The 25,094-nt window shown below is 53.5% G+C and overlaps 1 protein-coding gene across 3 annotated transcripts in view; it reads right to left on the reverse strand.

Annotated features, from left to right (window-relative positions):
- BCL11B (BAF chromatin remodeling complex subunit BCL11B) overlaps window positions 1-25,094 on the reverse strand; it is a 91,338-nt gene that overhangs the window by 35,404 nt on the left and 30,840 nt on the right. For 2 of the 3 annotated variants that reach the window (XM_038545689.1, XM_038545688.1), the window contains exon 3: window positions 15,612-15,824. The exons of the other annotated variant lie outside the window; for it this stretch is intronic. In XM_038545689.1, the coding sequence (XP_038401617.1) occupies window positions 15,612-15,824 (213 nt within the window). The remainder of the gene's footprint in view (window positions 1-15,611; window positions 15,825-25,094) is intronic. 3 annotated transcript variants of the gene reach the window in all.

Below are 25,094 nucleotides of genomic sequence, written 5' to 3' on the forward strand. Positions count from 1 at the left end.
CCAGAGGACATTCCCTCCCTGCCTGCCCCCTGCAAGCTGCCTCTGGGGCCAAAGGTCAGCCTACCTGTGGCCCAGGCCTGGTTGGTCACAGTGAGAGGCGACAGCCTCATTGCACTCTCTCACTTCCCTGGCAGCATGCCCAGCTGTTCCCCCCAGAGTAAGAAGTCTCTGGGTCTGTCCCCTCCCGGCCCCTACCAGGGACACCTCCCTGCCCTGGTCCCCGACTGGGTTCCTGGAGGTTCCTGGGAAGGATACCAATTCTATAGACCAGTTTCTGAGAGGGAACAAAACCTAGCCTGTCTGCACTGTCGTCACCTGAGCAGGAACCCCACAGAGAGGGGACCCTGGGACCAGGCATGGAGCAGGGAACCCACTCCACTCCCATCTGCTTCCAGTTCACATGAACAGACAGACGTGGAACCTTTTTCAACTGGACATTAATCATTCGCAGCAATGAGATACCCAAGGCCTTGCAGAGGGAACGAAGGAAGAAGCCCTGAGTTACGTAACAGTAAGGCTCCCCGACCTAGGAGCGCCTGCACCGAGGGAAACTGAGGCCCTGGGCCTGCCCTCTCTCAGGTGCTGTGTGCAAGGCTCCACAGCAACCAGACTGCAGAGGCCAACGACGCAAGACGCCCAGCGGATTGTCAGCAATGAGGTATAATTGAAAGGATTAACATGAATGCGATGTTTCCCTTCCAAAAATTCGAGGAACGCCACAACGACTCATCTGGGCTGGTATGACTCATGTTTTTAATAGAGGAACTTAATTTTCACTTCTGAGGAATTTGGATTCAGGGAAACATTGTCTAAGAAGTATTCATTTTACTCCACCGACAGTAAGTGGCAACACCCCGCGAAAGTAAAAATAAAGGTCCTCGGTCTGTCCCTTTTTCTCCTGGAACCCACTGTGAGCCACGGGATGGGTCCTCCGTGGGCCTGCCCAGAGCAGGAGGTCCCAGGGGGGAAAGCATGGGGTCTGAGGTCAGCCAGACAGGTCCTAGCTCAGTGTGGTGGCCTGTGGCCAGTGCCTGCCTGTCTCTGGGGCACTGCCCGAGCCATGCCCACTCAAAGGGCATCTGGCAATGCTACACAGGGGCCCCGCAGGGCATGCCCACCAGCACGAAGGATGCAAGGGCACCACTGAGCTGGGCATCTTCCTCTTGGTCTGGAAGACTCCAGATATCGCAGCTCTCAGTGCCTGTGGCAGAGGTACACCCCATCATCCCGACCTATGGCACCCTCCTCCAGCAGAGCCAGCTCCCAGGATACTGAACCCTAGAACAGACTCCTCTCTCTGCTTGAGGCCTGGTCCTCACCCTAGGCACAGGCCAATAAATCCAAGGCTCAGAGGCCAGAAAGACCTATGGCCATCCCCAGCTGCCTAGTTGGTGTAGGTAACGAGACTTCACAGAAGCCCCAATAATGCCCGTCCCTTCCCAGATCCCTCCCTCCTGGCAGAGTGAGCACACCCACATCCACATCCCTGCCCTGAGTCCCCACAGAGACCCTGCCTCCCAGGGACGTCCCAACCCACCACACTCTACTCCGGATTCTGATGAGTGTCAAGTTTTACATAAAAACTGAACCCAGGAGGAGCATCTGGGGTGCAGACTTCTTGAAGCAGCAGTACGAGGCAAGACGGCTTTTCTGCTTCTTTACCTTCCTAGATGTATCTTCTTATTTGCATGGCCCCCAGCAGGTCCCCCAGTGCACACATGCTTCTAGTTGATGGGGTCCTGGGGGGTGGGGGGGAAGCGGGATTGTCGGGGCCAAGAAGCCAATTTGAGGCCACAGCTCCCAGGGACCACCTTCACCATGCTGATGAGCCCCTGCAGGTGAGAATTTCCCAATCGAGCACGTCAGGATGGAGGATGCGCCAAAATACCACCAATCCTGGGCCACTCATCGCTGCATCCTGGCAGCTCTGTCACCTGGCCGGCCGCAGCAGGATGTCCCTTCCGAGTGCTGCACACCATTCACCAAGGCTCCCACCGGACCCCACAGTGCCCAGGACGCCTCCCGCTACCCCCACCCCCACCCTGCAATGAAGAACAGATATCCAGATCTCCTTCCCAACTCCTCCCCACCTCTGCTCCGGCCAAGGGAGAGGCACTCATTTATAAGTTGCAGATAATGTCACCCACCATTCATCCAAATGTGTCACTAACATCCCATTAGACTGTAATTATTTTTTAATTAAAACTAAGAAAACTGGCATGCCTGTGCCGACTTTATGCATCTGTTATGGGTTAAAATAGCTTTTAAAAAATGTTTCGGAGACCGCAGTCTATTGTGGCCGCGGCCTCTGCCAAAGAAAACGCAAGCTTGCTTATTTTCTCCATGGGGCGCAACAGCGCCTGTGTGTGCCGGAACAGAATCGGCTGGCCGTGAAAAGAATTCTAAATAAAACACAAACATGGAATTTGGCAACGCCACAGAAGCAAGCTTAAGACTAATTCCAGCATGCGGACGGCTCTCACATAGTAAGTCTGGCTCCAGCATAAATGAAACCAGGCACTGTAAAATACCAAGCAAGTTGGAGTTTCAACTTAAAGAGACAGAACGCTGGTTCCAGGTATAAAAGCTTATTAAGCCCGCTTGCGCTGACTCCATAAATCCATAGGTTATTAGCTGTTTGCTTTCAGCCAATCCCTCCTTAAAGAGATGCATATTAAGAGAGAGAACAACAAATGAAAACCATCATTTTGCACTTGACTTTTAGTGCAGCGGTTCTGGAAATACGGTGCTCATTACCTCAATTAGAGGAGAAAGACTTTCTGAAACCTCAAATGCCCACAAACCCTAAAGGGAGGAGGGAAGATGAGAGAGAGGGGCCAAAGGATGCCAGGTAAGACTGCCCCATCTCAGCCGTCTGAAAGATGGAAAGGACCCCCTGGAAAGCAGCCTCTGCAGGAGGCGGGCCTCAGCCACGAGGGGGAAAGCCACGTGGAGGCTGGAATCCCTCCTCTTAGGGAAACGCCAATGATAGTGACGGTGATGGTAATAATTATAGTTATAACGACAATAAAAACATTATAGTCATACCTGCCACTACTTACCACCTTTCTACGCCAGCCGCTGCTGGAGGTGGCATGATGGGACCCGAGAAGGTTTTTAAGTATAATGAAGCAGTTAAGGATTCTGAAGTCAGACTGCCTCAGTTTCCAAATCCGTCAAATGGGAATGGCAGGGCATTCCTTGCAGAGCTGGGGGTGAGGGATGTGGAGGGTGAGGCCCACGCTAAGTGTCTAGCCAAGTGCTGCCCATCCCACTGACTGCCACCTCGTTTTACAGACCAGGAAACCAAGGTTCCTAAAGGCTAGGTCACTGGCCAAGGTCAAAGAGCTGGGAAATGAAATGTCAGAGCTGGGGTTTCAGACGGGCCCCCCAGCTCCAAAGCCGGTGTTCCTCAGGCACACACTCCTGCGTGGCTCACGCCAGCACCAGCCACGTTTTCCGGGCTCTCTCTGAGCTCGGGGCAGGCAGGGGCTGTGGCCTCCCCTGGAAGGTAGCGAGAAGACAAATTCATCCCCAGAGAGAGATCCGCCCTCAACGCCTCTCAGCAGGCCTTGGTACTGAAACTCGATCGCACACCGCAGTCCAGCGAGAATTACAAAGTTCAGGGAGGAAAATAATCAAAGCGCCTCTACCATAAACACCCTGCACTGGGCAGGGGGGAGGTGACCCTTGCTGTGCCGATAATTCCCCCTCGCCACCACACACATGCATGCACGCATGCACACGCACGTGTATACACAGACCATACGTGCTCACACAAAAAAAACACACGCATGAACGTGTACCCACACACACGCTCACATGTACACACGTACAACTACATGCATACACGTAGCCACCTACGTATGTACACATCACACTCACACACACACACACACACACACATACTGTGTACACATACACTCATACACACACAAACACTCACATGTAAACACACAAACACACAGGGCCTTTTATTACGAGTCTGTGCCAGGCCCAAGGACCCTGGCAGAGGCAATGGGAAAAGCCAGGGAGGATATTACATGAGGCAATGTTTGGCTCCAAATAAAAAAGCCATGGAATGTTTTCCCTCAAGTCTTGCTTATTTCTCGCAGGTCCGCTCAGACCCGGATGATGCCTGGATGGCGAGGCAGGCCAGCCTTGCCCAGAAGGACCCCCTGGCCATCCTGGCCCCCCGAGGACTTCCCGTCCTCCCAAGTGCTACCAGCCACCTGATGGGGTGTGGCTGCAAAACATCCCAGGCAACCCACAGCCACAGAGGCCACAGCCAGCCTCTCCTCCGTGAAACACATGCTCAGCGAAACGGGGGCCCCGGGGCCGGGTCCCGACCCTCTGACCTCACCCCCCCCCCTGGCTCTGCAAGCCTCTGCAGCCTGGCTTGGTGACATCACACTCCAGTGGGCTCCAAGCTGCTCTTCCTGAAAAGATACGCGTCTTAGAAGATGCTCCTGGCTTCTCGCACCCGGTTTACAAAAATAATTCTATTTTCTTTAAGAAAAGAGATTATAGGCAAGTATGTGTCCAGCTATTTTTAGTTCCTATTCAACTCTGCTAATTTTTTCTCATAATAATCACTGCAGCCTTTTTTTTAAGGCCACCCCCTCACCCCATTAATAACTATGTTCTGACTTGGCACAGGGGCAGGATTGTGGTGGTGTTGGGGGGGAACCATCTTCCATAAAACCTGGAGGTCTGAGTTTTGCCCAAAGGTGACAGCATCTGAAAATCACTGGGGCAAGGCACATCCAGCCCTCTCATTGGGGAGACCAGCTGTGGGCTCAACCCAGTATACTTTCAGGGGATGCCCTGCATATATTTGAATTGGTCCCCAACCTTGGTAGTTCGCAAAGGACAGCACACTGGGGTTCCTGCTCCAAATGGGCCTATAATCCAGCAAGGGGTACATGGTGGGTGGGATGGTGCCCCCCCCCGCCCCCGTCAAATGCAATGTCCATAGCCAAATCCCTGGAATCTAGGACTGTGACCTTTTTTTGGAAAAAGGATCACTATAGAGGTAACTAAGTTCGGGAGTTGAGAAAAGATCATCCTAGATTATCCGGGTGAGCTCTAAATGTAATGACAATTGTTCTTTTAGTTTTCATTGTCTGGGAGAGGAGAAGACAGGCCCCAAGGATGAGGCCATGACCACAGAGGCAGAGCGAGAGGATGCGGTCACAGCCGAGGAACGCCGGGAGCCACCAGAAGCTGGGGAAGGCCTGGACAGATTCCGACCCACCCCCACCGCCACCCCCACCCCCAGAGCCTCAGGATGGAGCACAGCACGGCTGACACCTTGACTTTGGACTTGTGGCTTTGCAGAACGGTGAGATGACAAATTTTTGTTGTTGGAAGCTACCCGGCCTGTCATCATTAGCTCTGGCAGCTCTAGGAACTAATACAGGGCTACAGAAACCACAGCCCCATGGGATAATCCTCACTGCAGTCCCACAATTACTCTCCCTCTTCTTGCACCAAGGACCCCAAGACCACTTGATCACAGAGGCAGACCCAGCAAGTCACCCCACAGTCCAATTTGGGGATGCCCCATCTTCAATTCCTCCCAGCCCAGCTGGGGATGCCAGGCTGGCACAATGATCCCCTCAGGAGACAGGGACCCAGAGAGGCTCCAGGAGTGGTGGGGTACGGTGGGCCCCAGGACACCAGCCGGCTGGCCCCTGCTCCCAGGTGTTCCCCCTCTAAAGTACATGGCTCTTTCTGCTCAACCAAGCCCAAGCTAACTCCCTGAGGACACAGCAGAAAGGAAAGTGAAAATTGTCCACTTGCAGAATTTTCTTCCCCAAACTCTCAAGCTAGCAGAACGTTTAGCTGACTGCTGAAAATCAGCAGCCTGGGAGACGGGCCGTCGCTGGGAAGCACTTAGGAGAGATGCAAGAGGCCCTTACCCCAGGGTGAGACCCTCGAAGGGTAGGTACTGAGGATGCTGGCCCAGCAGCACAGCCACCAGCACCACGTCTGCACTCAGCAGGAGCCGCTTCCACCCCAGACTGACGTTCAAGCACGTGACTTGGGCTGGCTGTCATCTACATCCCGGAGTCTCGGGGGTCAGGGTGGAGGTGAAGAAACAGGACTCTTGAGCCCTGCCGGTGGGAACGTAAAATGGTGCCACCCTGCTGCTGCAAGAAACAGGTGGGTAATTTCTCAAGAAGTGAGACACGAATGACCACACGGCCCAGCCATTCCACCGGCTGGACACCGGAAAGAATTGAAAGCAGGGTCTCCAAGCATTCGCTGCACACCCATGCTCACCGAAGCCCTGTTCCCAATGGCCAGTGTCCGTCACAGGACGAATGGACAGACGTGATGTGGTGTGTCCCTAGCCCTACGGAGGAAGGACATCCTCACCTGGACTATAGCCAACCCGAGGACACCGGGCAGGGTGACATGAGCCCGTCACAGGAAGAGACATGTTGTCTCGTGCCACTTACATGGGATACCCAGAGGAGTCAAACTTGTAAGAGACAGAAAGTAGAACACAGGAAAGGGGAATGGGGGAGTTTATGTTTCTGGGGGGAACAAAGTTTCAGTTTGGGATAACCAGAATGTTCTGGAGATGAGTGGCAGGTGGCGGGAGCAGAATGCATAACAGCAGGGATGTACCTCATGTCACTGAACCTTACACCTAAAAGTGGTTAGACGGGTAACTTTTGCATACTTTACCATGGTAAAATTAAAAAAAAAAGGGATCCCTGGGTGGCGCAGCGGTTTGGCGCCTGCCTTTGGCCCGGGGCGCGATCCTGGAGACCCGGGATCGAATCCCACGTCGGGCTCCCGGTGCGTGGAGCCTGCTTCCCCCTCTGCCTGTGTCTCTGCCTCTCTCTCTCTCTGTGACTATCATAAATAAATAAAAATTTAAAAAAATTAAAAAAAAATTAAAAAAAAATTCCCACAGACATATCCTCACACCATTGTGAGAAAAAATGAGTGGAGAGGAACAGGTGCACACAGAGCCTGGGGCGCAGGGTAGGCCCTCAAGCAATGGCTCCTTTTACCATCAAAGCAGCACCAAAACCACGCACTTGCTCATAAAGCACAAGGAAACTCAAGAAGAGGGCGCACCGGGTAGCTTGGCTAAATCAGCTCTAAGGGCCGATGCGTGCGCCCCATGGGCCTGTCCCAGAGGCCATTCCTTGCCTCCTGTTGACAACGGCAGTAATTAAAACTGTCTGCATTTACGAAGAGATGCCACATGCCCCTGTCTCTGCAGGCAGTGGCTCCATGTTCGCATTAACCTCTTTCAAGAAGTCCTGAGCCCTCTGACTCCTTCTGTGGAAACCATCAAGTACCCGCATTCTCATTATCCAGGGCTGGGGCCAGGCCTGCAGCGCTCTACGGCTGGGTAGCTCCCGCCTCTGCCTCCTCTGCCTCCGGGGCTCCCACTCACACCTGCCAGGTGGAGGGCCAGCGGGAGGGCTGTCTGGGAGCCAGGGAGCAAGGACAGCAGCACGCTGTGTCCCTGGGACCCAAGGAGACCCGGGTTCAAATCTCACTTCTGCTGTCCACCAGCTGTACAGTCTCGGGCACATTCCATCACCTCTCTGGTCCGTCTCCTCACCTGTGAGCTACAGACTAGGTTACTGCCCAAGAAAGGAGGTGACGGGAAGCTTGACTATCTAGGAAATGGTAACATGACCATAACCTGGTGGCCCCACTGCCAAGTGTAAGAAAGACCCTGGTGGGAGAGGAAGCCATGGCTGAGGCTTCCGCCCCCGCTGTCCATACACCATAGTCACATGCCAAGCCCTAGGCGGGGGAGGGGGCCCAGAGAGGCCCAGGCAACAGTCCCCCTCAGGTGTGAGAGCAGGCTATGTGTGAAATCCTACCCAGAGGGACCCCTGCCCACCAAGGCTTTCTCCCCACTGATTTTTGGATTAAATTGGCCAGCCTTGATTATGTTTGGATAAACTCTATTTCATGGTTTAGACTATTTGGGTTTGATTGTGAAATATGTACAGTACACAGCCCCTCCACCTTGCCTGGCCCTCGGGTTAAAAAGTCAAGTATGTTTTGTTCCCCTCACCAAAAAAAGAAAAGAAAAGAAAGAAAAGAAAAGAAAAGAAAAGAAAAGAAAAGAAAAGAAAAGAAAAGAAAAGAAAAGAAAAGAAAAGAAAAGAAAAGAAAAGAAAAGAAAAAGAACACCTCAGGCTTTAAAGAGGACAGAAATCTGTTTCTCTCCAGTGAAGAAAAACTGCTTCTAGGGGACCATGTACAAAAAAAAAAGTGAGGAGGTGCGGCACCCGGCTGGCTCAGTCCATGGAGCGAGCGACTCTTGATCTAGGGAGTTGTGAGTTTGAGCCCTCTGCTAGGTGTAGACATTACTTAAAAATAAATTATTAAAAAAAAAAAAACCCACAACACACACACACAAAGTGAGGAGGCAACTAAGAGCATTCTGTGTCTCTCCTGTCTTGCAGACAAGAATACCGCCTTTCCTGGGTCTTCACCGTCCACCAGCATTTCCCGAGCACCTACAGGGAGGGAGGGCCTCGCCTGCTCGGGTGCTGGGAACCTGAAGATACGGATTTACAGAGACCTGGGAAATGCCACGGTGAGGCCAGCTACCACAGGTCTCTGCCTCCCAGCCAGACCCCAGAAACCCAATTTGAAGGCGATGAGATAAGAACATCTTTCCTGATGCCCCAAGGCTCTTCTTTTATGCCAAAGTTCCCTTTGGCAGCCTGAGAAGGTTGGTTCCCATGTGCCCGTCACTCACAGCTTGGACCCCTCGGGAACACCCCGAGCTAAGCCAGGTCAGCAGGACCTCTCCAGGCCACGGCCACACCCACATCTGTCTCTGGTCACACACTAGGAGAAGCCGTCCGACATCTGACCTCACCTTCCCCAACAGGAAAACCTCCAGAAGATCTGCAGAACCCTCCCTGCTCCTGGAAGCCCAGTCCTTTCTATTTCCTTCAGCGGAGAAAGGCAGTACTGTGCAGCCCGACCACCATGGCAAGAGCCCCACTGAGCTCATTCCGGGACCCCTGCATCCTGCCCCAGATCAGGCATCAGCAGGGCCAGTGAGTGAAGGAAGACCTTGGGGACCCTCCCAGGACCATGCCCGAATGTGGTCTGGTTTCCCACTGCGAGCTGCATCTCCAATGCCCCTGTCTGAGTCACTCTGCAGCCCAAGGGAAAGCAGCAGGAGCTCCCATGATCCTCAGGAGCAAAAGGGGAGGTTCCTCTTCCTCGGGGAGTGATGAAGATAGAGGTGGCCTTAGTGACGTGTGCAAAGTGCCCAGGACAGTGGTGGCACATAGAGGACCCCAGAGAAAATACTGGCAAGTCACTGGAAGTGATGGTGGTGATTTCCCGGGAAGCAAAACTTCATGGGGAGGACAGCCAAGTTGGCATGGAGCATCGGGCAAGGGGGGGACCCAAGGCTTCTCAACAGTCCACCTTCCTCCTTCTTCCCTGTCACACCTATTGCCTCTGCTTCCACACACGCTGGTGCTCAGCTGTGGACGCTCAGTGGAACTTCCAGTGCAGGGATACTCTCAGTGCCTCCATGTCACAGGGAGGACAACCGAGATGGTCCCAAGCCCTCAGCTTCCCACGGTGCCTACAACCCTCCCCGCCGTCTGTGTCCACGATGACATTTCATTTCAAACACGAATCCATGTCACAGGGCCCTGGGAAGGGGTGGGGCAGCCAGTGATCAAAGCACAACTGCGGGAGCCACGGGTCTCCAACCTCGGACACACGGAGGCTTTTTCCCACTGCAGATGGCAAAACTGAGGGTCCCAGAAGCTAAGTGGGCAGGGCTCCCCAGAGCAACCACTGACTCTCTGCTGCCAAATCAGATGTGCTTCACGTGGCTTCAGCTGGATGAGGGGGTCTCCCTCCCGAGCTTACAGCCTGAACTCAAGCCGGGTAACACGGCCTTGCAGGCAGAGCCTAAAGGGGTCAGACGGACCCCTGGTCCTCGGTCATTCAAGATGAACGGAAGCCTCTCAGGTCACCCAAAGTGAATCCATTTCTGGATGACTCTGCTCCACGTGGAGGGGCCCCCAGGCTCCGCTGCCACTTTCAGATTCCCTTCAAAGCTGCAGAACGTGGCCGCCTGCCTTGAGATCTCTGATGTCGGTGGCCAGTGCTGGTTCTTCACATCCACTAACTGCTTTAAAGCGCTGCATCCAGCGCTGCATTAAAAATTAATTACACATGCTATTTTATTGCCAGTGCATAATGTAATGAGCACCAGCTGTGCTAAACAGCCAAACTCCTTTTTAAGACAGCTATAAAAAAAAAAAAAAAAAGAAAGAAAGAAAGAAAAGAAAGAAAGAAACTGCACTTCCAAATGCCTCTCCTGTCAGAGCAGAGAAACAGCAACATCTTGTACGGATTTGAACAGAATTCTTTGATTTAGCTCTGCCTTCAGAACGTCTGAAGGGCCGGCTCGGAGTGAAATGCAATCTGGCACGGCTGCAGCGGTCTCCTCTCCGGGACGTTGCTGGGACCCCTTTTATCCAAGGACAGTCACGCTGGTAGGTGCCCCTGCCCACCCCGACCCCGCAGGCAGCACCGCACTCCTCTGGCCCCCAGAAACACGACGCTCTTGGCCTCCCCGTAGGTGCTGGAGCAGACGTGACTCCCAGACAGTGGGCTCCCTGGAGTTCTCCCAAGCCCTGCCACCTCCACCGGCCTAGAGAGTCGGCTTCCTCCATGCTGGGGACCTGACAGCTCTTCGGTGGCTTCTCCTGGTACCTCCCCTAATCACGAAAGGAGGCATCTGAGTTCTAAAGCCAGGCGGCCCACAGCAGCCTCTGCAGTGCTGTGATCCCAGGAAGCAGGCAGACCAGAGTAGAATCCACTGAGCAAGCATGCAAGAGTCACCCAGAGGTGGTAAATGCTGGACCACCAGCCCCCTCGGCAATGTAGACATCGCAAGGCGTACAGATGACTCTTTAAATTTTTAATGACTCCCCTGAGAGCCCTTTGCCTCCAGTGAGCCAACCCCCATTGACACTGGGACCTGGTTAGCCCAGGAAGACTCACAGCAAACGCGACTCTGCAGAGGGAATCACAAGAGCACGTCTCAAACCTTCCCCAGACGGAGTGCTTCTGTCCACAACCGTTCATCCACACTCACTTCTCTTCTTCCCCACCCCCATACTCACCCCTCCCTCCAGAGTCTCCATGGAGGCTCTCATGCTCTACTGAGGAGCCCCTGCACCCCCTCCACCAGAACAGAGGCGGCGCGCCAGCGGGGGCCTGGTGAGGACTTGCCATCTCGGTCCGCATCACCCTTTGGCTTCCCACTGATCCTTCGGTGTTAATCAAACCCAGTTCAGAATGAAACTACAGCGTGCTTCTTGTTCTGGTATGAAATGTGCAAAGCACAGACCCTATCATTAACATAAAACTTCCAGAAATAAGGCCACTTTCCAGACAGACTGTATTAATTGCATCAAGCTTCCACAGCTAGGGTGGTCTAATCCACAGTGTCCCATTGGATGGCTCCATGTATAAAAACCAACACAAATGAACACTGGGATATAATTGAAGGAGGAGAACACGATAGATTCTCCTGTTAAACCCTACTATTTACTTACAGGTATTCTTTTATCTTTATTGTCCCTTTAACCCATGCCAAGAAACCCCAGACTAGTTAAATAACACAGCAAATACAATTTCAGGAGAAAAGTAAATTGAATTTAACTTTACAAGATTGCCCTGTGATTTCAGCATCTACTAATGACTGCAACTGACTCCTTCTATTAAATCCAAACACTTCCACTTCCCCGAGCTGGGATCCTGTGTGTTCTTGCGTGAGACCTTGAACTTCACCGAGCGCACGTACTCATCACGGTAGCTGATGACCATTTGTGGCTCTTAAATATGCAATGAAGTTTCTGGGTTCCTTTCCCACCTCACCACGCTGGTAACATGATCTGAGCCAGCTAAGAGGCTAAAGGCCTTCAAGAATGCAAGCTGCAGATCCCGCCTGATGTAAAATTCCACACAGTGCTGGACACGTCACCATGTCCTGCTGTAAAACCCGTTTTGCACAAGCGTGAGTCACAACCTCTAAGGGGCTCACTCAGCATGAGGCACCGGTCTCAGCACCTGGCATACAGGAGGACCTCATTCGATCCCCAAAGCAATCTCTCAAGGCACGTACTATCATTACCCCCATTTTATAGGTGGGAAAACTGAAGCACAAGGAGGAAATGGCTTGACCAAGGTCACAGGGCCACACGGAAACAGCAGCCTGCAGTCGGGCAGTGGATAGACTCTGTGACGCCTGAAGGTCACGGAGACCCTGGGATGGGGAAAGGTTCAGGGGAGCCAAGGCCCAGAGGTTTTTGAACTGGTCTCTGAATACCCCAGCCCTGCCCCGGGAACCTGTCACATGCCCAGCCATCCACAGCAGCCAGTAACTGAGGCAGATCAATACGATCTGTTTTAGAAGTCAAACGTGCAGCCTCATTTTCAAACATTATGTATATATCATGTGATCTGCACATATGTGTGTATTCACATATATGGTTTTTATTACAGAAGAGGAAACAGGCCCAGAGAGGGAGGCCGGCTCATCCAAGGTCACCAGCCAGGTGGAGGAAGGGCCAAGACCACAGCCCGAGCTTCTGGACTCCACGAGAAGTTCCTACGTGAAATTTCTCAGGGAAAAAACTTCAGTTTCCAAGAATGGCCAGACACAAAGCCCTCCCATTATCTCAGCAGAGTCAAAAAGCACTGAAGAGCCCAAGTCCCTTCTCCCCTCCATGCCCAGCGGGAGGTCTGGGGTCCCGGTCCCAGGAGGCGGGGCCGTCTGGGACGCTGCCAGCCAGAGAGGTCCACAAACATGCAAACCTGTGTGGCTTGCTCCCCCATAAAATCACATCCTTCTATAAATAACTGTGAATGCCTTCGCGGGCATGCAATTAACCCGTGTGAGACACGGTTACTCCGGGGTTTTCCGCATTAATTTGAAGAGATAGGTTCAGTGCATCCTGATCTGAAAAGAGACAAAACAAAGTAAGGACGGTGGCCCCTCTCCGTCTTCACAGAGGACTGCTTCTTCCTAACGGGTTACTGCGAATTTAATGACTCCATTCCAACTACTAATTAAACAGGCACTAAAAACACTTCAGCAAACAGCCCAGTGCCAGGGACAGAAGCCACAAAGGGACAAAACCCTCCGGAACAGGATATTTTCAGGTACTGAAACTGATCGGAAAGTACGGGGGGACATGAGGCAGGCTAATTAACGGGGATCCAACAGTGAAGGAGGACAGCGCTGGAAATCGCAGCCAAGCATGAGAGGCCGAGAGCAGGCCTCCGAGGATGGTTGGGAAGGGTGGTCTCAGAGACCCCAGGTACAGACCCCACCCCGCCTCGCTTCTCCCCCTGGGCACTGACATCCATTTGGGGGCTGCTCACAGACCCTCTAAGCCCTCACAGCATCACGTTCTAAAGTCCAAGAAGGCCTCTGGGCCAGCTGAGCCAATGCCAGACATGAAATAGGTGCTGGGTGAGCAGCCAGGGTCAAATCCCACCTCTGCCCTCCATCCCCTTCCAAGCATCTTCTCTGCAGGTCCCCATTCCCACTCTCCCCATCTCCACTCCTGCAAGGTGCAGGGAGCCCAGACCCGCTGTGCCTGACTCCACCTCAGTTTGCCCAGTGCCTACAGACGAGGTGCCCAAGAAAGGGCTTTCCATAAAAGAACGAATGACTGTGGGCTACGAGAACTCCACATCTCCGAGCCTCACTTTCTCGTCTGTAAAGTGGGAAGAGAGAACCTACCTCCTATAGTCACCATAGGAATTAAATTCAAGCATGGACAGAAAAGGCCCAGTGCAATCCCGCACACAGTAGGCCCTCAACACATGGTCCCTTGAAGGAAAGGGTGGCACTGTGGCTGAGGGCAAGTGTGAGAGGACTGGCCAATCAGTGGGAACACCCCTGGATGCAGGCAGAGGCAGGAGGCTCCAGGGGAAGAGGGAGGCATCTCTACGATAGCCACCCGGCCGCCCTGAGCCCTGGCTTCCCTGTCTGCAGAACAGGGATGCGACAGTTCTCACGCAGCATGGTAGCTTCTGAGCAGAGCCAGAGCCCCAGAGGGTTAAGTGAAGTCCCAGGTGCACCTCTGCCAGGGAAATCATGTTTCTGTACCACAGAACTCGACCGAGCAGTGAGAAACACCGGCTGATCTTTGATAGAGCGACCCCCTGCGTGCTTGCAGGGGCTACAGCACTAATTACAGGAAGCCACGAGAGCAGGGCAACCACCTGGATGGACCAGGCAGCCTCGCACAGCAAGCAGGGATCACAGAGCAGGGATGGGAGCCCCAATCATCCCGGGTGCCCGGGCGGCCCGGGGCAGAGAGCCGGTTTCTTTGCCGGCGGTGCCAACTGCTCCCTGGGCAGTTTGAGTCTAGGCTTTGTGCATTCAACGCATGAGCCCCATACCTATGATGCCACCAGACATCACAGCAGGAGCTGCTGAAGGCTGCAGGCCACCCGACCAGCAGGAAGGCCTAGGGAGCTCTTGCCCCTGGAGCCGGGGCCACCTGTGGCCTTCTGCCGAGCTGTGGCTCCACCAGGGACCATCCCTTGGGACAGCTTCGATGAAAGCAAAACCTATCCAATAAAAATAGTTTTCATTACCCACATCAAGAGAAAACCTACAATGTGCCTGGTGACAAAGCTGAGACAAACGGAATCAGCCCCAGCTCTGCACCCCAGCTCTTCAACGCCCCCAACCCTTCTCTGTTCCTGCCCCTGCCTGGAAACCAGACCTCAGGGCACTCACCACCACCTGTATCTGTGTCAGCGTCCTGGCATTGGGCCCTGAGCAGGAGAGGCTGGGATGGGAGGCCTCTAGTCACAAATTCCAGGGACCTTAGGCCACAGCAGGAGTCTGGGTTGTGTTTGGGAAGAGAGGTGGGGGGTGTTGTGCTGTGGCTGCCTGTCTGCCCACCCATATATTGGGCAGCCACACGGACCCGTAGTGAGGCACACAGTAGGTATGTGCATGGCCCCACCCCACAGGCACCCTACAAGGCTTCATCCTTCCCACAGTCACAGCTGAAAGGCTCCTTCAGAGTGACTTTTTTGTCTCAAAGTTAATAGGCAACACATTCTGGCAAAGAGAAATTCAGCATTTTGGACGGCTCCGGCGATGTGCACAGACGACTAGGGAGTCTTCCCCCAGTGGTGTCTCCAGGGTGGGGGCAGTGACTGGGGTGGGGGCAGGGGGAGAGGAGGGGACAGTAGTGGCGAGGGCAGAAGAAAACCTCAGATGTTAAGTGTTATCCAATTAAGCTTTAGCTAAACAGCCCAAAGAGATGACATTTGGAAGCCGGAGGAATGCATTCTGGGAGTGAGACACTCAGCATGGGCGGAGGCGTCGGGGGACCTCCTGACCGATGGCGGACAGGGGCACGCTGATGTCCTTGAGCACTTCCCCTGTGCGCCCCCCAAAATGCCCTCGGGGTGGGACGGCACATCCTCCCTGGGCCCCCACCTTGCCCAGCCCGCCTGGGTGAGGCAGCCGCCAGCTCTGCCCCGGGCACACCCCGCCATCCCTGGGAGCCCGCCCCCCCGCCACCGCGGCCGTCTGTTACCTGACAACTGACACTGGCATCCAAAGGGAGCCTCCGTCTGACCCTCACCCTGAGTCCCGTCACCCGAGACCGGGCGCGCGCTGCAGCACGGCAGGGGGAAGCAGGGCGGCAGGGCGCCCAGGGTGCGCAGAGGTGGAGTGATCACGGATGAGTGAGGGTGGGAGGAGGCAGCTATGGGGGCCGTCGCTGGCAGCTGGGCAGGCCTGCACGGCCCTGGAGAAAAAACAATAAAAAAGACTGGTCAGTCGGGCCCTGGACCATACAAGGGACCCGGGGCATGGGACAGGGGCCCGGGGCAGAGGGCTGCAGGTCACCCTTCCAGAGCTGGGGGGGGTGGTGGGGGAGGGCGCCCCAGGGTGTCAGGCCCTGCAGGGAAGTGGGTGGGGTGGCCTGAGGGGGTCCTCCTTCCACAGCTGCCAGGTTGGGCTGTCTTGGGACCAGATTCCCATCCCTGGGGGGGGGGGGGGCGGTCAAAAGAGGTGGTCAGGGCCCCTGCACCCAGGAAGCCCCCCCCACCCACTATGTGGAGGCTTCTGGAATGTTCTGGAGCTGGCTCCCTTTGGGGATTCGTTCCCCAAAACTTGGGCCACCACCACCCCCTCTAGAGGAGCTGGGAAGCTCCAAGCCACCACCGTTTGCTCTATCAGGATGGGCTGTCTGTACAGGCCTTGGGCACCTCAGTCTACCTCTGAGCACCTGGGCACTGGTTAACTTGTGGCCTGGCAGACGGCCAGCTGGTATGTCTCTCCAGCCCACGGTCCTCCTCAGCAACCTGAGCTTGATCAAGCACAGCGCACAAGCCCCGAGGCCTTTCAGAAGGCTTTGAACGCCCCCCAACCCCCAAGAAAACCCCCGGCACTGCCCAGAACCCCTCCTAACGCCTGGGGCCTGGCTGGGACGCCTCCCCCATCTGACAGCCAGGCCGCAGGGCCAGGAGCTCTCTTGCCTCCTCCGCCCAGCCCCACAGTTCGCCTCAACTCCCCGGCAGGGCCTGCGTTTGATTTGGCCGTTTATCTTAAATGGCTAAGAGACCACCAGGGCAAAAATCTGTGTGAAGCCCTTGCCAAAACCACAAGTGAAGAAGCCCAAATTCCCTGGGTAAATAATTGAGCGGAGAAGCATCAGAGACACAAAAAGAAAACACCAACAAGATGAGGGCAGCTGGGCCCGGGCCGGCTCTGCCAAGGAGGCCACCCGACGCCACTCACCACCCCTCACGGGTCTGCAAGGTGGGGGTCTGCCCACCTCGGGGCCCCCAAGAGGGATCCCTGCACCCAGGGGAGACATGGGGCCTCGCAAGCCCACTTCTGGCCAGGATCCTGTCAGGACCCTCCTGAGTGGGCTTCCCAACAGGCCGGTGGAGGGCCTGGGAGACCCGCTGCACAGACCGGGAAACTGATGACCTGACCACAGAAAACTGCCCCCCACCCCCAGCCCTGGCCCTGGCCACCTGGCTCTGGAACCAATGCTCTTTCACTATGGCATCCGCCTCTACAAATCGTGTCTTACCCAGGACTAGGGGCACCAGGACCTTTGAGAAGACCTGCACGCATCCTTCCAAGAAGCCAAAGCCTCATGGCCTCCTCTGCACCAATGAAGACCTCGTATGAGGCGAGGCTCAGGACCCAGGGCGCTGCTGAGGCCATGCCAGCTCCAGAAGGAAGGACATGGCCAATGACCCCACATAGTTCTGGCCACAGCTTCAGTGCAAGAAGTTGGCACCTTAGACCAGTGTCACCCACCTCCTCCCAGAAGCCTGCCCCAGCCAGTCCTTGCCTAAATCCCTCCCCCAGCACTGGACACGGCACATTTGGCCCTGTGTACATCAACTTGCCTTCACACCATGGAAGGCTCCTGACACCGCCTTGTGCTAAGCACCTACCACACAGGCAGTTCACCACCAATACCTCACTCGTTTGAGAAAACCATCCCCATCCCACAGGGGATGCTGAGGCTCAGGGAGATCTGGGACTTGAACACAGTTGTGTCCCCCAGCCTCCCTCTGGGATGAGCAGGGCACCCCGGGATGCTGAGACGAAAGGCCATGTGGGGTGGAGGGAAGTGGAGGGGGGGAGGGTCCTTGGGCTCAGTTAGGCCACAGAAGGCCGAAAAAGAGTGAATCCAGGCCCCTGGTTCTGAGGAAAACCATGGCACAGCCACCACCATTTATCAGGACTGAGAGAGAGTAGACAGGAGTGCCCAGGAATGCCCAGGTGGAAAGGGAGCAGAATGTGTGTCTCCAAGGTTAGGAGGAAGGACCTAAGGGCAGATCTTTCCAAAAGGAGAGATCAGGTTAGGCTATAGTCTGTAAAAGCAAAGCCATCCTCCAACGCAGGTAGGGGTGAGGGACCAAGCTAAGCTGCCCCCTAGAGGGGCTTCCTCATGCCCCCATTACGAATTCCAACCTCACTGAGGACCACCTGCTCCAGGAGCTGGCTCAATTGGAGGCAGGGGAGGGGGCAGCAAGAGTGAGTGGCTTCTAATCCTGAGCTGCCCACAGAGGACACTCTAGCTGCTCTCAGAAGACCTCTGCCCTGGGGGGTCCTTCCCCAACACACCCCCCCCCCCCCCAGCAGCTTAATCCACGAGCACTCTGTCTAAAGGCAGGAGTCCCAAAGCCAGAGCAAAAGCAGAAGGTGATGCTAGAAGCCATCTATTGTGTGACTATAGATATCCAGAGCTGGCAAATCCACAGAGACAGAATGTAGACAAGTGGCTGCCAGGGGCCAGGGCTGGGGTAGTGAAGGCTAATGGGGACAGGGTTTCTTCTGGGAATGACGAATGGTTCTGGAATTAAACAGTGGTAGTGATGTTTGCACAATATCGTGAAAACGCTCAAAACCACTAACTGTACACGTTCAAGTGGTTAAGATGGCCAAGTCCAAGGTGAGGACTGTCTGGCCTCAGCACCAATCAATCCCAGGCCACGTCCCAACTCTTGTCTATCCGCAAGGAAGGAGTGCCTGCAATCAAAAGTGCAGACAGGAAATCCAGAACACACTCGACAGAGCCCTTGAGACCCGGTGACAACAGACCGACATACAGAGGAAGCCCGGAGCTCAGACGCAGCCCTGGAGCAGAGGCCTGGGCCCAATCCCCTCTGCCATTTCCTGGCCACGTGACCCAGGGTGAGTCACTTTCTCAGAGCCCCACCTTCAAAGGAAGGTCAGGACAAGTCTGGCCAGGGCCTGGCTTCCAGTGAACAGTCAACAAACAAACGGCCACCACCATCCATTTATTTTCCACTCTGGAACTTCTCCTGCTCCCTCCCCACGGCCTGCCAGGGAATGTCTGTCCGGTGTTCACTCTAGAAGGCACCTGACCAAGCCCTGCAAGACACTCTTTTAAAAATGGTTTCTTCTGGGGTCTAGGTGGGTTCCCCTCTGGAATTGGAACAGCACCGAGGTATACAGCGGAGGGACACCAAGACGCCATCTCAGCTTTATGCAGGATCCAGGTGGCTTAAAAATAAAACCCTGGCTGGCTCCCCTCCTTATCATGGAAGTTGGCTCTCATTATCAAAAAAGGAAACAATCAACACATGTATCATATCATTTAAGGCCAGCAGCCTTCCCAGGAGGAGGTGTTACAACCTTCCCTCACAAAAGGAGGAAACTGAGGCTCACAGGGGTTAGGATGTTGCTCTATGCATCCTGCACAAAGAGGCACAAACGAAATCCAAAAATAAGATCCCTAAAATGGTTCTTCGGTTCCAAATTAGGGTACGAGGCAGTTTTTCGCCGCATCCATTCTGAGGGTGTCTGTAACCTGTCTCCCTTCTAGAGGGGCCCTGCAGATGTTCCTGCTCCGTCCTCACACATGCGCACTGCCCCGAGAGCACGCCCACACCCACCGGCGTGTAGACACATAAAAAAACGCGCCTGGAAGAGCCCCAGCCTGGTGGTGAGGGGAGCGTGCACCTTTCCCGATGCTGAATCCTCGGGCGCCCCTCCCACGGGGGAGGGGGCTACAGATCCCCAGCCAGCGAGAGGAGCTCTGGTATACACTGTGTGCAGGAGATATATATTTTTCTCCCTACTGGTGCTCTTCAATTGATACATTTTTTAAGCCAAGAACTCCTACTGATAGTGCAAAAATGAGTCATAGATCAAGGAGGGAGACAGACAGGGAGCGAGCGCTTGTGAGCGAGGGCCACTGGCAAGAAAACCTGACAATCCCCGCGCCCCCTCCCCCCATGCCAAGACATTAATTCTCACAAGTCGGAGAAAATTACTATGCATGAATGCAAAAAGCATGATCAGGAGTAATTAACATGGCTTCATATGCAAATTTTATTAATGCAGAAGTACAAAGTCATTATGCAAATGAAACTTACGTCAACTCTCTTGACAAATATTCATCTCTGAGGCTCAAGTTTCTCCCTTTTTTATTTATTTATTTAATTCTCTCCCCCACCCTTTTTTCCCGGGTTCTTTTTTTTTTTCTTACAGAGGTGGTGCTGGGGGGGGGGGAGGCGCAGGGGAGAGGTAGTGGTGGTGACCGCTTCAGCAGCAGCAAGCCATGAGGACTGTTTGACAAGTTTGCAAAGTTGTTTTTCAACCAGAGAAATTTATTCTTGCATTGTTGATTTTTTTTTTGGGGGGGGGGGTTGTTGGCAGGTACAAGACAGCTCACAGGAAAAGAGGAAAAAAAATAAAAAAATAAAAAAATAAAAAAATAAAAGCTCTGGGCAGCAGGCAGCCAATCAAAACGCCAGAGCCTGTAATGAGGGCGATTGATGGCTGTTTGGCTTTTACTGCAGGGTAATGAACTAGAATCCAGTCTGAGGAGGGGGGAAAATATGAATATTCATGAGACTGTGCTCCTGCCTTTGATGATTAAAGAAATTTTTAATATTCAAATAAGCGCTTGCCAAGTGATTAACAAAGAACATGCACGCAGAAATATGGAAATGGGAGCCGGGAAAGATTTGAGAGGCGAACAGACTGCTGGAAAGGCAGCCCCAAATTTCATAAACAAGATCGGCAGATAACCCAATTCGCACACGGGCAAATAAAAACATTTCTTTCGGATCGCTTAAATATTTTGCCAGCTACTTTGTCTTAAGGATGATAAAAATGCTATGTATTAAGGGGGGGAGGGAGGGGCAGAGAGAGAGAGAGAGAGGAAGCAGATGAAGTCAGATGCACTGCTCACGCTTAAGAATCTATCCCAATTCTAGCCACCCTCCCCCAACCCCGACGGGAAATCAGGACTCTTTTTCCGGTTTGCTAGAGAGAGAGGATGGAGAGAAGCCAACTCAGACTCGAAAACTCAGTGCTTGAGGTACAGGCCTGCCTGCTTTGGGGCACGGGCCGCGTGACGGTGATGCGGCCTGGGCTGCCACATTGCAATGCATGGTCATTCGGTGCTTCTAGGCTGGCTCAAAGGCCCAAGGATGGTGGACCCAGTGACCTACCTTGGGGGGCAGGAGGCCGTGATTCTCGTGGCCTCCATTCAGGAGAGCTCAGGGCCTCCTCTGGAGTCAGGCCCTGGTCAAAACACAGAAAGAAGGTGGCCACAGGGAATCAAGGGGGCACATCCTGAGAAGCTGCCAGGCCTCAGACTTCTGCCTGGGGCCTGGCCTGGCCATCTTTGGGGCCCCCGAGGAGAGAGCTCCACCGATCCCGCAGGCTTCATTAGCTGTGCGCTAGGGCCGCACGCTCATATTTTAACAGCTCCACCATGGGTTCACATTGAAGCACATAATAACAGTATTAGCTGGTAAAATGATCCTGCAGTTAAAATACATCTAATTAGCAGCCGATGACATCCATTTTGGCAATTTCCTATTTGAAAGAAGTAGAGTGCCACCTTAAATGAAAGAGGCAGTGGGTACTCACCCAACAAGACCTAGCCTTCCCACCATTTGTCTCTCTCTCTCTCTCTCTCTTTCTCTTTGGGAGGAGGAGGGTGGTTCAGACAGCAGGAATAGGGAAAGATTCTAAGCAGCCTTCTTTTGTTACTCAATTTCAGAGCTACATGGGTCTGGGGGAAAAAAATAAATTCCCTCACTCCACAGGTATTATTTCAAGTCTTTTTAATCACTGAGCACAGACCAGAATTGCTTTTCATTTCATTATGAAATACATAATAATAACAACAACAACAACAACACAAAGCAGAAAGGGAATCCAAGCTATATTCGTGAACACCATAAGTCACCATGAAAACCTGCAAGGTCAGGACAGGTCCTCAAGACAAGGCCAAGAGAGCGGGTGGGTGTGCGGCCTGGCTCAGTTCAGAGCGCCAGACCACTTGGGGGATCTAGAAATTCTCGGCAGAGAGCTGCGTCTGCCAAATCCCACCTCCCACTTCTGGATTCCCTTCCTAATTCAGGCAAGTCTGAGCGCCCATCATGGGTCTCAGGTCCTTGCTGCAGTGGGTTTGAGTTTGGGGGTGCACATGTTGGTGCCCTTCAAAAGAGGAGCAACAGAGGGCAAATGAGGTCTCACCAGGGTTTGCGCAGCTGGGTTTAAAGACATCCTTCAGGGCCATCACACAGGGGCCATAAAAACAAAGCTCCAGCCGGGGTTGGGCCTTTTTACTCAGGCTTCATGCTGAAAACAGCAGCCCTTTCATGGGGCTGAAAAGGGAGTGGATTTCTTCTGCAGCAGGCTAGAGGGCCCGCCCGGACCTGGCTGGACCTAGAGAGGGCTACTGCAGGGTGTCAGGCAGCGGGGAGAGGCGGGCCTGCAAGGGGGCCTCCAAGGACATCTCTGGGCTTGAGGCCGGTCCAACTGCCACTTTCCCAATGACCATCTGGAGAACCCCCCACACGCGGTCACAGCCCTTTGTGGCCAACAGGGTGCGGAGAAGGCTTAGCAGCATAGAGGAGGCAAGAAGCATGTCCCTTCCAGCACCCTGAGACAGGCCACCTCCCGCCTCGCGCCTCCCCCTTCGCGCACTCCCGAGATCTGTCACCGTGAATCACCACTCCAACTATTTTTGCTCCCGGCATGCTACACATTTAATGCCTCCCCAAAAAGGGAGAGGCCAGGCAAAGGCAAAGTCGTGCCCCGCTACGACACTACCAAAACCGGTTTTCCTCCCTCCACCAAGGCTTAGCAAGGGAACATCTTCCCTGGCCACTGGAGCCTGCAGGTGGAAGCGGGCACACGGGCCCATCCCAGCACCAGGTCCAAAAGCACCTGTGTCGATGGCTGCCAGCTGCAATTTCCTCAAGATGCCAGCAGCCCAAGGACTCTGGGGCAGCAACCGTGAGCCAAGGATTGGCAGGGTAACATCACAAACTCCAAAACCATCTATGGAAAGGCCCAGTGAAGTAGCATAGGAAATGTCAGGCGCTACTGGGGAGGAGGGATAGTGTCTGAATCACATTCTGCAAACTCTTCAGGGTAAGCTGACCAAGGGCTCGGGGCTGACCATTCCACCCCCTGAGCGGGCACATTCAGGGGAGACCGTGCAGCTTCAACTCTTTTGCTCATAATTCAGGGAAATCCCTGGAGCCCTCACAGCTGCTGGAATGCAAATAAACCGCAATCACTTGTCCTCTGGCCGGGACCTGGAGGCCTAGGCACCAAGGTTTTGGGATGCCCACAGGAAAACAGATAGGAGTCCTCTGGGGTGACACCTCAGCAGCCACGATCCACCAAATTTGGGCCCACGCTCTTGGAATGAGCAGGCCTGGGGACAACAGAAGGTGAAACCATGTGTTTCACCAGTTTAAAAAATGTGTGCATGCACATCTATTATACAAAGATCATACATGTATGCGTGTACACACAGAGATGCAAATATCAGCAACATGGACAAGCTCAAATGTCTCCATGTATACTCCAGAATCTACAGAGGCCAAGGACAAAACAGCAGTTGACAGAGTCTCTGAATCTCGCCAGTGAAAACAGCTGGCCAGTACCTAGCACAGAAATGTCCCCCTTTCCTGACTCAGATTTTCTGACCAGAAGCTGGACAGCTGCTGCAATCTTCTGCACTTTCTGCCCTAGAACACCATTTATCCAAGATCCTTCAATAATTTTCTATTATGTTGCATCAGGGGCCGCTAAAAGTATACTACACATAACTTCATGAGGCACCCCCTGGACAGCAAGCACAGTCTATAAACTGACATAAAAAGCCGGGTAAGTCACTCCGGATTCCAAACAGGAAGAATTTGGGACTTGGGGTCAGGACCCCATGACCCTTTCCCAGACAGCACTTCATGGTCAGACTCCAATGACTACCTTGGGCAAGCATCTCTCATACACGTCCCCATGGACACCCCCATGGAGTTCATTAGTTTAGAGCTGGCGAGGGGCAGGAATGGACCACAGTCAAGACGGAAGCCACACATCACAGGAGGGAAATACAGCACGAGACAACCCTTCAGATTGGGTGCCTACAGGGAGTTTTAAACTAAGATCACTGGTTTTTCCTTATTTGCCCCCATCAGCATCCACTGTGCCTGACATATGTGGGATGACCTGGAAACACTGAATCCTGACACTTGTTAAAAATCTGGTCCTGTATAGAACATGTTTCAAACTAGTGAGTTCAGAAAGTTGTTGTGGTTTGCAAGCCCCACAAACTCCCAACGCTGGCTTTGGCTCAGCCCCCGATCGCAGAGAGCACGATGTAGTAAATAAAAGGGGGAGGTCAGAACTCTGAGGATCCCAGAGAATTGAGAATGAAAACAACGCAGCACAGCCAACAAAACAAAATCAAGAAAACAGAGTGTCCAGAAAGGAGGTGACAGCCATGACTCATGCCAGAGGCAGCAAGGAAACAGGAGAAGGGTCCCAGGTGCAGATGGAGCTGGGGCTATAGGGGATGTGAGGAGCATCACCCTCTGTCCAGGTGTGACCATAAAATCCCCACCTGCCCAGTAGGGGAACGTGCAACCAAAGGGCCCACGGGATGGGTTTCTTGGTTTAGGGATGGAAAGAAATTTAACTTGGTCAGTAGGTGGTAGAAAGAGAAGGAAGGATAGAACAAAGGAAGGAAGGAAGGAAGGAAGGAAGGAAGGAAGGAAGGAAGGAAGGAAGGAAGGAAGGAAGGAAGGAAGGAAGGAAGGAAGGAGAAAAGGAAAGAGGGAAGGAGGGAGGGTAGGTAGGAAGGAAAGGAATAAAAACCAAATTGCAGAAGAGGGGTCACTGGTATCGTTTAAATGCATTTTTGGGTTGTAGTTGCACTGCCAGAGTTACATGCAATGGATTGCTACTATTGTAATAAGAAAAAAAAAAAATCCAGCTCTCCCCTGGCTTTTGTAGTTGACGGAGTCTTTTTTTTCCCCCTTTTTCATTCTTTTTACCTCCTACTAATGGACATCCAGAACACTGAGGTGCGTTGCTTCGCATCACGTAAGAACAAAATCTTTCTGTGGCCTCTTTATGTTCCCAAGCCAAGTCTGAAATGTCACTGACTAAAACACTGAGCAGGCCTGTAATTACTTTCAACAAAGTAGCTCCTCTACCGGAGTTTCCTGCATGTAGATGGCATGTAATATACATATTGTGAGCCTTC

This window comes from Canis lupus, chromosome 8 (genome assembly GCF_011100685.1).
Source record: "Canis lupus familiaris isolate Mischka breed German Shepherd chromosome 8, alternate assembly UU_Cfam_GSD_1.0, whole genome shotgun sequence".
Lineage (NCBI taxonomy): Eukaryota > Metazoa > Chordata > Mammalia > Carnivora > Canidae > Canis > Canis lupus.